The 12,589-nt window shown below is 45.7% G+C and overlaps 1 protein-coding gene across 9 annotated transcripts in view; it reads right to left on the bottom strand.

Annotated features, from left to right (window-relative positions):
• Positions 1 to 32: 32 nt before the first annotated feature.
• Positions 33 to 12,589, bottom strand: part of LOC140460936 (uncharacterized) — a 35,015-nt gene continuing 22,458 nt past the window's right edge. For 6 of the 9 annotated variants that reach the window (XM_072555668.1, XM_072555667.1, XM_072555669.1 and 3 more), the window contains one exon: positions 9,429 to 12,052. In XM_072555668.1, the coding sequence (XP_072411769.1) occupies positions 10,482 to 11,657 (1,176 nt within the window). In that variant the 5' untranslated portion in view covers positions 11,658 to 12,052 and the 3' untranslated portion in view covers positions 9,429 to 10,481. Of the gene's footprint in view, positions 4,093 to 9,428; positions 12,053 to 12,589 lie in introns of those variants that run through there. The other 3 variants (XR_011954400.1, XR_011954401.1, XR_011954402.1) reach the window with 2 other exon arrangements.

Raw genomic sequence — 12,589 nt, 5'->3', positions numbered from 1 at the left:
GGCTCTTAACTCAGAAACTGCACACAATTAACTGCTGAAACAATGATTTACACTTTATTGTATGTAACAACACAAATAAAACTCAAGTAACCAAGTTCAACCTCACTCACAACTTGGCTATCTCCCAATTGATGGCTGAATTTAACTGAGTTTCCACCAACAGTTTATGTCTCTGGAAGTGTCCAGGGATTCAATGCAGCATTCTTCTTCCAAGTACTGCTGCTACATCATTCTGAGGTTGAATTCTGGTGGAGATTCCTCACTTTCAAATCTGTGATGTGATGTTTCTTTCGATTCTAACACCACCTCCCCACACTTCTGGAGATCTCTGGTCTGTAGCTTACCTTCTTATCCTCAAGGTTTAGTGCTTTGTTTGATACAGCCTTTCCTGTTAAAAAACCCTTTTACGTCAGGGCCTTCCTTCCACAGACAAACTTAATTGTCCTTTTGTCATGAGGTTATTAAACACTTAGCTCATCTGTCCCAGGAAACAGTTTGTTGTTTTGCGTCCTTCTTCCCAGGGATGGTTAACTAGCAGAAATTAGGCCATTCAGTCTGCTCCACTATTCAATCATTGCTGATACGTTCCTCAACCCAATTCTCCCCGTAACCCTTGATACTTAAGAATGGTTAAGTCAGCTCCACCATTCAATGAGCTGAATGGCCTAATTTCTGCCTCTGAGGTCTTCTGATGTAGCAGTTTCTCAGTGGCCCTTTTGTTTCTTGGTCCAGAAAGAGTTCCTGCTGACTCAGGGAGTTTGGAAAGTTCTGCAGTTTAAAGGACCACACCACATTCCCCTCTGCCTCCTCTTGCGATAGTGGCAATTCCCAAGATCCCTTAGTATCCCTGAAAACAATCGAGGTGTCTGGAAATCTCTGCTGCTACTCTGGAACAGAAGGATTATGGGGAGAAAATTCAGAAATCTGATGTGCAAACAGACTATGGAGTTCTACTCCAGGATTCTCTCAAGGTAAACTTGCAGGTTGAGTCATTGGTTAGGAAGGCAAATGCAATGAAGGCATTTATTTTGATCAGACTTGAATATAAAAGCAGGAATGTACTTCTGAGGCTCTGTAAGTCTCCGGTCAGGCCACAATTGGAGTACTGTATGTAGATTTGGGCCCCATATCTCAGGAAGGATGTACTGGCCCTGGAACGTGTTCAGAGGTGGTTCAAAAGAATGGTCCAGGAATGAAAAATTTAACATAAGAACATTAGAGGACTCTAGGTTTAAACTTCATGGAGTTCAGAAGGATTGGGGGTGGGGTGGGATCTAATTGAAACATAGAACATAGAACATAGAACAATACAGCACAGAACAGGCCCTTCGGCCCACGATGTTGTGCCGAACTTCTATCCTAGATTAAGCACCCATCCATGTACCTATCCAAATGCCGCTTAAAGGTCGCCAATGAATCTGACTCTACCACTCCCACGGGCAGCGCATTCCATGCCCCCACCACTCTCTGGGTGAAGAACCCACCCCTGACATCTCCCCTATACCTTCCACCCTTCACCTTAAATTTATGTCCCCTTGTAACACTCTGTTGTACCCGTGGAAAAAGTTTCTGACTGTCTACAGAATAATGAACGGTGTGGATGTTGGGAAGATGTTTCCATTGGTAGGACAAACTAGAACCTGAGGGCTCAGCTTTCCTGTCAAGGGAAGACCCTTTAGAACAGAGGGGAGAGAAACTTCTTCAGCCAGAGTATGGTGAATCTATGAAATTCACTGCCACAGAAAGCTGCGGAGGCCAAGTTACTGAGTATACTTAAGACTGAGATAGCTAGGCTCTTGAGTATCAAGGGGATCAAGGAGTTCGGGGAGAATGGGGTTGAGAAACGTATCAGCCATGATTGAATGGTGAAGTAGACTCAATGGGCTGAATGGCCTAATTTCTGCTCCTATGGTCTTATGGTATGCTGATGTGGGAGGGGGGAAAAGAGATGAAGAGAGAAAGACAGTTAAGGTGAAGCTCGATAGAGATGAAGGAAATATAAGAATTGTATGATAAATGGCAGAACACATAGGAGCACTGGCATAGAGGGGTCTGGGCATATAGATCCGTGGAAGTGGTAATGCAGGTGGGCACGGTGGTCAAGAAGCTACACAGCACGCTTCCTTGAATGTAAGAGTTACATTACAGCTGTTTATTCTGGCCACATTCGGAATATTGTGTGCAGTTCTGGTCACTGTGCTACTGGAAGGATGTGGGTGCTCTGGCTGAGGATACAGACAAGGTTCACCAGGACATTGCCTAGTCTGGAGGGCTCTCGTTATGAGCAGAGGAGGCATAAACCTGGATTGTTTTCTTTGGAAAAACAGAGGCTGAAAAGAGACCTCGACAAAATGATGAGAGACACAGATTGGCTGGACAGGGGTGGCAGGGTAGCTCAGCGGTTCGCACTGACACCTCATAGTGCCAGGGACCTGCGTTAGATTTTAGTGTCAGGCAACTAGGTGTGGAGTTGGCAGATTATCCCTGCACCCCACCTCCCGTGTCTGCGTGGGCTTCCTCTGGCTGCTCCGGCTTCCTCCTACAATCCAAACATGTATAGGTTAGGGTGGATTAGCGATGCTATGTTACCCATAGTGCCCAGGGAGAGGCAGGTTAAGTTGGATTGTCTGTGTGTAAATTGCCCCAGTGTTCAGGGATGTGTAAGTTCGGTGCATTAGTCAGGAGTAAATATAGCTAATGGGGTAAGGGAACGGGTCTCCATGCGTTAATCTTTAGAGGGCCGGTATTGACTTGTTGGGCTGAATGGACTGTTTCCACGCTGGAGGGATTCTGTGATAGTCAGAGGTGTTTTTTTCCCCTCCAAAGTGGAAAGGTCAACTAAAAGAGGGCCCAGGTTCAAGGTGAGCAGGGGACTGTTTGGGGGAGAGGTGGTGGGGGTGGGGAATCACACAGAGGGGTGGTGGGAGTTCCTGGAACGCACTGCCAGTGCAGGTAGTGGAAGCAGGCACCTTAACAATGTTTAAGGTGTATCTTGATAAACACATGAACGGGAGGTGAACAGAGGAACAGAAACCACACATGGGCAATAAATAGCAGGTCTAAGTAAGGATTAAGAATTAGCACAGGCTTGAGGGTGTGTGTGTGCCGAAACCAAGTGAGACGGGCCTGAGACTGTGCTGTATTGTATTGATACAGCTTTCCCCCACTATTTGAAAGTAAAGTGTTCCTTTCATAAGCCGAAATGGCCTAAATCGAAGAAGCAATTACCATGAATTAATTTGTATTATGCCTTTCTTTGTAAAAGCGACAATCCTCTTCAGATTTCTTTCGGTTTGTGGGAGCAGGTATTAATGTAGGTCTTTTGTAAAAGTGAAGTAGTGTAAAGCGAACTTTGAAAAAGTGGGGGATACCTTTATGCTGATGGAGGGAAGATGGGGGGCAATGAAGAGGGGTGGATGGAGGCTCAGGTGGAGAATAAACACAGAGACCAATTGAGCAGCTTGGCCTGGTTCTGTGCTGGAGACTCAATGGGATAGAGACAAATGTATCTATTTCAGGTATACCTGCAGAATGCTCCATCCAGGATAAAAAATGTCCTACATCTGCTTCAGCATACAGGGCAGATGAGCAGTTTCTCCCCGGTGTGGACCAAGAGGTGATGCGACTGAGTGAAGCCTTTCCCGTGCTGAATGCAGGTGAATGGCCGCTGCCTGGTGTATAAATGCTGATGAATATCGGGCAGGCGAGGAAGGAAAACCGTTCCTACATTCCCCGCATTTTCATGATTTCTCCATGGTGCGGGTGTCCTCGCACTTCTCCAGGTTCAACAATCAGTTGAAACTCGCTCACGCTTACAGCATGTGTGTGGTGTTACTGGTGAACACTCTGATTATTGGAGGACTCTCATTCAGTCTGTAAAGCATGTTCCAGTCACTGCTCTGGTGTGTGGGTGTGTGAGACTCTGAGTTTCCAGTCACACTGACGCTTAAAACCTAACAAAGCAGGCAGACCTTCTCCCCTTTGTTTTCAAGGCCATCAATATCCAAGTCCTGGTGAATCAATCGACTGTCAGACTTCGATGTGATGTTTGGTCTGAGATTTCTGCCTCCAAATTCTTCTCTTGTAATATTCCTGTGGAAAGAGATTGCAAAGGTCATCTCTGTCAGTCCACAATAGAAAGTCAAAACACACAATTCTAGTTTCTGTGGAACATTCTTTCCTCTCTTAATACCCAAGATCTTTGTGCTGATCTATATGTAAATGAATACAGCAGGGTAATGTGGTGGATTGCATACTCCATGAAGAGTTCACTCAAGTTGCTGAATGAACATCTATCGTGCGGTATTGACGTTCTTACTGAAGATATACAATATTCTGCAGTACAATATTATGAGCCCAGAAACAACTGCAAATCAGGATTTTAGAGCCATAAACATTCCATCAAATACGTAACATATACCCCAGACTTATCTGTCTTATATTAACGCACTGTTGTCTTACATTTCCAGAAGACTCAGATTTAAGTTTTAAGTGTGACTTTTTGTAAAAGAAGCTGTCTTTTGGACTTCTTCCATGCCATACTGACTCTATTACTGGAAAGACATCCATACAACCAGGATTCATGGATCGTGAGGCTTATCTTTACCCTCTTATAATTTTCTGTTGCATAAATGTTTCGACGAATGCCAACGCTTTTCACCAGTCATAGAGTCAGAGACATAAAGCACAGACACAGATCCTTCAATCTAACTTGTCCATGCTGACCAGATATCCAAAATTAGTCTAGCTCCATTTGCCATCACTTGGCCCATATCCCTCTAAACCCTTCCTATTCATATACCCATCCAGATGCCTTCACCACTTCCTCTGGCAGCTCATTCCATACACTCATCACCCTCTGCAAAAAAAGGTTGACTGCAAGGTCCCTTTTAAATTTTTCCCCTCTCGCCCTAAACATATGCCCTCTAATTCTGCACTCCCCCTATCCCAGGGAAAAGACCTTGTCTATGCACCTCATCCACACCCAAGTTTTTATAAACCTCTTTAAAAAACACACACTCAACCTGCGATGCTCTAGGGAAAATAGCCCCATCTTATTCAGCCTCTCCTTGTGGTTCAAACCCTCCTACCCTGGCAATAGCCTTGTGAATCTTTTCTGAATCCTTTCAAGTTTCACAACATCCTTCTGATAGGAGGGAAGACCAGAATTGCACACAATATTCCAGAAGAAGCCGACTGAAGCTGACTTTTGCAGAGTCTGCTCCCTGCTTGGATTCATATTTCTGCCTCCAGTTGCTGCAAGTGAACAGTGCTTCCCCCCTTCTCTCTCCCTCCCAGGATAAGGAATGGAAAGGGGGAGACATTGCTTCACTCCCAGATTTTGCCCAGAATAGCCCCCCTATTGTCTGAATGCACAAGTTGGACCATGAGCTTCTGAAGCTACTGCTGCTCCTCTCTCTCTGAATGAAGATTGAGCTTCACCCCAGACTGCAATTCCCTTCCTCTGTCCAAACATTTGTGAGCACAGCACATCTTTGTTGAAGTAAGGCATCTTTCCTGAATGTTACAATTAAAGGGGTGTCTTCCCCCTGATATTCAAAGGGATGGTCAGTCAGAGAAGGACCATGCCTTGTGTTGTGTGACATGTGTGACAGTTGCAACAGGATGTCCCAACTCCTATGCTCAATTCAAAGTTTGTGAGAAGATTTGTAGCTCGGGTGCTCATTGTTGTGGTTCTGTTCGCCGAGCTGGGAATTTGTGTTGCAGACGTTTCATCCCCTGTCTAGGTGATATCCTCAGTGCTTGGGAGCCTCCTGTGAAGTGCTTCTGTATTGTTTCCTCCGGCATTTATAGTGGTTTGTCTCTGCCGCTTCCGGTTGTCAGTTCTAACTGTCCGCTGCAGTGGCCATATTGGGTCCAGGTCAATGTGTTTGTTGATAGAATCTGTGGATGAGTGCCATGCCAGAGAACAGCCAGGGAATTCCTAGAAGTATGGCCTCTAGGCATTTTTCCAGCACCACATTTTTCAACTCTGGATCTGGGACAAGGTGTGTGGTGTGGGGGTGGGTGGAGGGGAGGGGAAATAAGGAAACTGGTGAAATCTACATTGATCCTATGCAGTTAGTGCGTCCCAAGGCAGAAGACGAGGTGTTCTTCCTACAAGCGTCAGGTAGCTAGAGCTTGGAGGGGGAGGCAGCAGAATACTTGCATGTCCTTGATGGATTGGGAGGGGGAGTTAAAGCGTTCAGCCACAAGGCGGTGGGGTCGTTTAGTTTTGGCGTCCCACAGCTGTTCCCTGAAATGTTCTGCAAATTGGCGTCCAGTCTCCCGAATGTGGCAGAGACCACATCGAGAGCAATGGACGTATAAATAAATCTTATAAACAAATTTAATTAAGTTAAAGAAAATTTTAATTAAATTGGGTGACTACATGAAACGGTTAGTTGGTCAGACTCAAGTCATCATCCTCAAATGAGACAATGCCATTAATATCAGTGAACTGCTTTTTTGTTAGAACCACAAGTTCTTGATTTATTTTCACAACTTACTGATATTCACATCTGCACATTTAATGTCAAACTCTGACATCAGAAATGACATGACACCATTTTTTTTTCTTACAATAATCCAACAAACAAATTAATAACACAGTGAATACCAAGTATCATTAATATGAAATTAAATTTGACCAAATAAAATGTAAAATCAAGATGTGAGATAACAAATGGGGGAAGGGCAGAATGCAAGAAATGCAGCATCATAGAAGGTGCTCCTCCAGGGAGTGTATTTTACCAACTACAACTGTTAAATATAAACAAACTATGGGATATAGGTAAATTAATGTTACTTCTGCATTTCTGCAATTTCATTTTACAAAGTAAAATGAACTCACAGCAGTGTGTAATTGTTTTAGCCACGAGCTGAGTCAACAAGAATGGAAACGATGTGGAGGAAATATATAATTGTTTTTGTATTAGCTAAAACTGTATGTCAGAAGGTAGACATTACGGGCAAATAGATAAGATGTTGTGAGGGGATGAAGTTAAGCTAGATATGCCTGTACAAAAAGTAGGTATAAACATCTGCTTCCCACTTTTACAAAAACACAGGAACAAACCCCAATTAAAAGGGTCATAGGGATCAGAACAGCCTCGGGAAAGGCACAGATGAAGGGGGGAGATAATGATGAAGAAAGAATATGCCCAACAATGACCTACAGCAGGATGAGGTCAAACAGCCTTGTGAGGCCAGGAATAAGCATTTTGTCACAGACAAGGCCGGATAAGGCAAGAGATAAACAGGGGTAATGGGGGCCGGTCTTAGGGAAGTGGATGATGTAAGCAGGGGAGGAGCGATGTAAAGCAAAAGACATCAAATCATATAAATATTATGTATGAATTGAACTTGGTGTGTGTATGTCCTCTGCCTTATAGGCACTGGACATCTCACCCACTTGCAAGTGTAAAATAAAGGACGCTGCTGATTCAGATTTTGTCTCGGACTGCAATTACTGAGGTGTGTGAGCTTTGTTTCTCACAATCAGTGAACTGCTTTTTTGTTAGAACCACAAGTTCTTGATTTATTTTCACAACTTACTGATATTCACATCTGCACATTCGATGTCAAACTCTGACATCAGAAATGACATGACACCATTATTTTTTTCTTACAATAATCCAACAAACAAATTAATAACACCGTGAATACCAAGTATCATTAATATGAAATTAAATTTGACCAAATAAAATGTAAAATCAAGATGTGAGATAACAAATGGGGGAAGGGCAGAATGCAAGAAATGCAGCATCACAGAAGGTGCTCCTCCAGGGAGTGTATTTTACCAACTACAACTGCTCAATATAAACAAACACTCTGACATGATCCTCCGGTTTTAATGTAAACCATAGCCCCATACAGTAGGTACCATTTAAATAAGTTAATAGATACAAGCCTTGAGCAAATCCAGCCTCCAGCCGGACCCCCCGCTTCTTGGAGCTCGGACCTTCCTCCAGCTCCGGGGGGTTGTTGAGCTCCTGGGCTCCGGCCGCCGCCGAAGAAGCCGCGGGCGCCGGCTCTCTCTCCTCCACCGCCGACATTTTTAATTTGTTTTCTCGTTCACCCGGTAACCGTCACCTCCCCCTTCCCGGGCCCCGGAAATTATACAAAAATAAACAATAAACCCCACCGGGGACTGTCTCCTTTTCTTCACAACTTTTGTTTGAAAAGTTCCGACTTTAATTTGAAATGTATTTTAAAGGTATTTTCTGAGGTAAACGATGCCTGTCTGCCCCCCTCCCTCCGTCAGAAACCGCCCGCTGAGTCGATGAGAAAACCGCAGCCTCGCGCCGCCATCTTTGTTTTTCTTCTTCATTCCGTCTCCTCCTTCATTGGACCGCGTCATCCACGCTCCCTCCAATCAGAGTGCACCTTACTCCACCTGACCAATGGCGGCCGGCTTTGCTTGTTGTTTTGGTCCCACCCTCTGCAATGTCTCTCGCTGATTAGTCGGTACCGACCACAAGCTTTGGGATTGGTGGGGAATTTCACAATCACGTCAGTGTATCCGCCCTTTTCATTCCCATTCATTCATTCAACAGCAGATGACCCAGTTTACTGCAACGGGCTCCGGCGCTAAAGTGGTAGTGTCACATATTCACGATTTTTAACGTGATCAACCAATTCAACTGTGGCATCTCCACATCCACTCATTCAACCGAAGAGGGCTCAATTTAATGTAATGGGCTCCGAGGTTATAATATTTGTATCCCATGTTGAGAAGAAACCTCTCCCCATTCATTCAATAGAAGAGGGTCTATTTGCTGCAGAAGTTTTTTTTATGGCGCAGTGGTAGTGTCCCTGTCTTCGAGCCCTGAAATCCCACAGCTATGAGGATGCGTAATAACAAATTTTGTAGTCATAAGTCACATGACACCAAGTTTATAGTCCAGCAGGTGTGTTTGGATGGGATCTTAGAGAAATATATTAAATTATGAAAGAAATAGAAATAGGATTTTCTACTGGTAGGTGAGACTAGGATAAGGGCGCATGGCCTCAAATATTAGAGGTAGCAGGTTTAAAACTGAACGGGGAAGAAACTTCTTCACGGGAGGGTTGTCAATCTGTGGAATTCCTTGCCCAGGGAAGTATTTGACACTACTTCAGTAACCACGAGAAGATAATTCTTTTATTTTTCAAAAACGTAAGGGATATGGTGAAAACGCAGGTAAGTGGAGCATAGTCCACGAAAAGATTAGTCATGATTTTAAGGGCCGGAAGGCCGACTCTTGCTCCGAGTTCGTATGCTCTTATGTTGAAATCACAAGCTTTTGGAGTGTAGTCACTTCAGCAGATGAAGTCATGAGAAAACAAGTACAGGAAAGAGAATTTAGATAAATGAAAGACAGAGCATCTCAACGGTCAATTACTTACTCCCATTCCTATTTCTGATGATCTTACCACACAGCAAGTTGTGTTTTCCAAACATTAATTTTATTTCCATCATTTAAAAAACAAATATTTAAGGTGAACAGTTTGTGTCCAAGTGGAGGAAAAACATTGTGACCCACAACAATTTATACAGCACTGTGAATATCATAAACCCTCTCATGAGATATCATAGGAACAATTAATAAACTAGATTTATCACTAGTCACTCAAGTAGATACTAGAGAGGAGAAAAATTCCCAACATGTGCAGGATACTAATGAAAAGTTAGCAACCTGAAATGGTAACAGGAACAGCCCCAACCAGGAAACTCATTCTGACGTCCACTACAGTACCTTGCACTAATCTTCACTGAACACTGCAATTGCTTTCCTTTTCAGTTTAATGATCCACCTCTATTTTGAACGCCATAATCGAATCTGACTCCAACACACTCTCTGGCAGACAGTTCCAGAGGTCAAAGTATTTTCAACATTAACGAAGTAAGTTTTGGATCCGCCCCAAAGACAATTCCGCTGGACTTTTGTTTCCAAACATTTACAGGAAGTTCTTGGTATGGTCACATTTCCAATTTAGTGTGTTTATTCCAATTTTATAACATATTGGGGTGGCACACTGCTTAGCATTGCTACCTCACAGCGCAAGGGACCCAGGTTCAATTCCAGCCTCAGTTAACGGTGTCTGTGTGGAGTTTGCATGTTTTTCCTGTCTGCACAGGTTTCCTTCCACAGTCCAAAGAGGGGCTTTGGTACATCTGTGTGGACCTCCTCCAGATAACAGAGGGCAATGGGGCACTGTGAGGATCAATAGATCAGACAATCAAATCAGTCAGCAAGTTCTCTCCGGGAGACTTGTCTCAAGAAAGGCAGTGGTTTCTTATCTCATCCATTCTCCTACCCTCCACAAACTCCACAGACAGTCACCCCAAGGGTGGAATTGATCCTTGGTTCCTGGTGCCATGAGGCAGCAGTGCTAATCACTGAGTCACCATGCCACCCCTGAGCCACCGTGGGGTTGCAGTCCAACGGAAAACAAAGAGTGCACCAACTCTCACACTGCACCCACTGTCAGGAGAATCAGTCCTGGGGAGGAATCATGGCAGCACCAGCGGCAGAATCTGATTGTTGTGAGTGCTGGTGCCCCCGCTGGTGCTTCCGCAAGTTGCGGGAAAATGTAAACCTCTTCCCGCACTCAGGGCAGCTGAAGGGCCTCTCCCCAGTGTGGACTCGCTGGTGCTTCAGCAGGGCAGAGGAATCACTGAAGTCCTTCCTGCACTCGGGGCAGCTGAATGGCCTCTCCCCCGTGTGGACCCGCCGGTGGGTCATCAGTGTGGAGGAGCGGGTAAAGCCCTTCCCGCACTCGGGGCAGGAGAACGGCTTCTCTCCGGTGTGGACGCGCTGGTGCCTAAGCAGGGCAGAGGAATTGCTGAAGGCCTTCCTGCACTCTGGACAACTGAATGGCCTCTCCCCTGTGTGGACCCGCAGGTGGGCCACGAGGTTAGAGGAAACAGCAAAGCCCTTCCCGCACTTGGGGCAGGAGAACGGTTTCTCACAGGTGTGGATCCGCTGGTGGGTCAGCAGGTTGGAGGGCTGGGTAAAGCACTTTCCACACTGGAGGCAGGAGAATGGCCTCTCCCCAGTGTGGACCCGCTGGTGCCTCAGCAGGTGGGAAGACCTGCTGAAGGCCATCCCACACTCGGGGCAGCTGAAGGGCTTCTCACCCGTGTGGACCCGCAGATGGGTCAGCAGAGCAGAAGAGCGGGTAAAGCCCTTCCTGCACTCAGGACAGGAGAACGGCCTTTCCCCGGTGTGGACCCACTGGTGTCTCTGCAGGGTAGAGGAATCACTGAAGGCCTTCCTGCAGTCAGGGCAACTGAATGGCCTCTCCCCTCTGTGGACCCGTTGGTGCTTCAGCAGGTCTGAGGATTTGCTGAAGGCCTTCCCACACTCTGAGCAGGGGAAGGGCCTCTCCCCGGCGTGGACGCGCTGGTGGGCCAGCAGGTGGGAGGAGTAGGTGAAGCCCTTCCCACACTCAGGGCAGGAGAATGGCTTCTCTCTGGTGTGGACTCGGCGGTGGTCCAGCAGGTGGGAGGAGCAGGTAAAGCCTTTCCCGCACTCGGGGCAGGAGAATGGCCTTTCCCCAGTGTGACTTCGCCGATGAATCTCCAGGACAGATGGGGCATGGAAGCCTCTCCCGCAGTCACAACACTTCCACGGTTTCTCCACGGTGTGGGATTCCTCTGGTTTCACCATGGCCGCAGCTACAGCCGCGTGTACGGCCCCTGCCCACAGTAAATTCCTCTTTCCTGGCCGTATAACTGTTTCAGGCTTTACACACAGTGTGCTGTAACAGAAGAGACTCTCATTCAGTCCCACTAATGCTGAAAATGGTCTGAAACAGGAACCAAAATGTTTTGCTCCTTCTCACAGAATCATAGTTGAAAATCGTTGAGGTCCCGATGGATTGAGTGACTGTCAGACATTGATGTGAAAGTGGGGACTGCAGACACTGGAGAGGAGTTGAAAAGTGAGGTGTTGGAACAGCATGGCAGGTCAGACAGCTTCCAAAGTGCAGGAGAATCGACGATTCAGGCATAGGCCCTTCATCTGTTGATTTTTAAACTTCAGTCTTCAGATCTTCAAATACTCTGGAAAAAGAGATTACAAAAGTCATCATGGTCAGTCCAGGGTAGAAATTCAGAACAAGCTACTCCAGTTTCTGCAGAACATTTTTTTCTTATGCTGTTCCACAAAATTGAAAGCATCCCACTCTCTCTCTCTCTCTCTTCCTCTATTCTCACTCCACTCAAACGAATTGTCCTGAAGGTGCTGATTCAGGATCTTACAGGGACAGAAAAAGCAAAAACGTCAGGACTGACATCTTCGAATTTTGGATAACACCATGTGAAAGTTAATATCTTTCAGGATATTGGGATATTGCTGAGAGTGAGCAAGTCTGATTTTGGGAGCAAAAGAAGTGTAAATTCAGGTTGAACCTGCAATACAGCTTCTTGATAAATAAACAGACATGAATTGGTTATCGTCCCTATGGTGGGTGGGGGTGGTGGTGATATGTGGTGGGTGGAATGAGACATCAAGGCATTGACACAGACAACCAGAGAGAAACTGAACACACAGACATGGCAAACGATAGTGGCAAGCCAGAGTTAGATCTACAGCACAGA

This window comes from Chiloscyllium punctatum, chromosome 36 (assembly GCF_047496795.1).
Source record: "Chiloscyllium punctatum isolate Juve2018m chromosome 36, sChiPun1.3, whole genome shotgun sequence".
Taxonomy (NCBI): Eukaryota; Metazoa; Chordata; class Chondrichthyes; order Orectolobiformes; family Hemiscylliidae; genus Chiloscyllium; species Chiloscyllium punctatum.
Note: the sequence above shows the minus strand (reverse complement) of the source record. Positions and strands in the feature narration are given on the sequence as shown.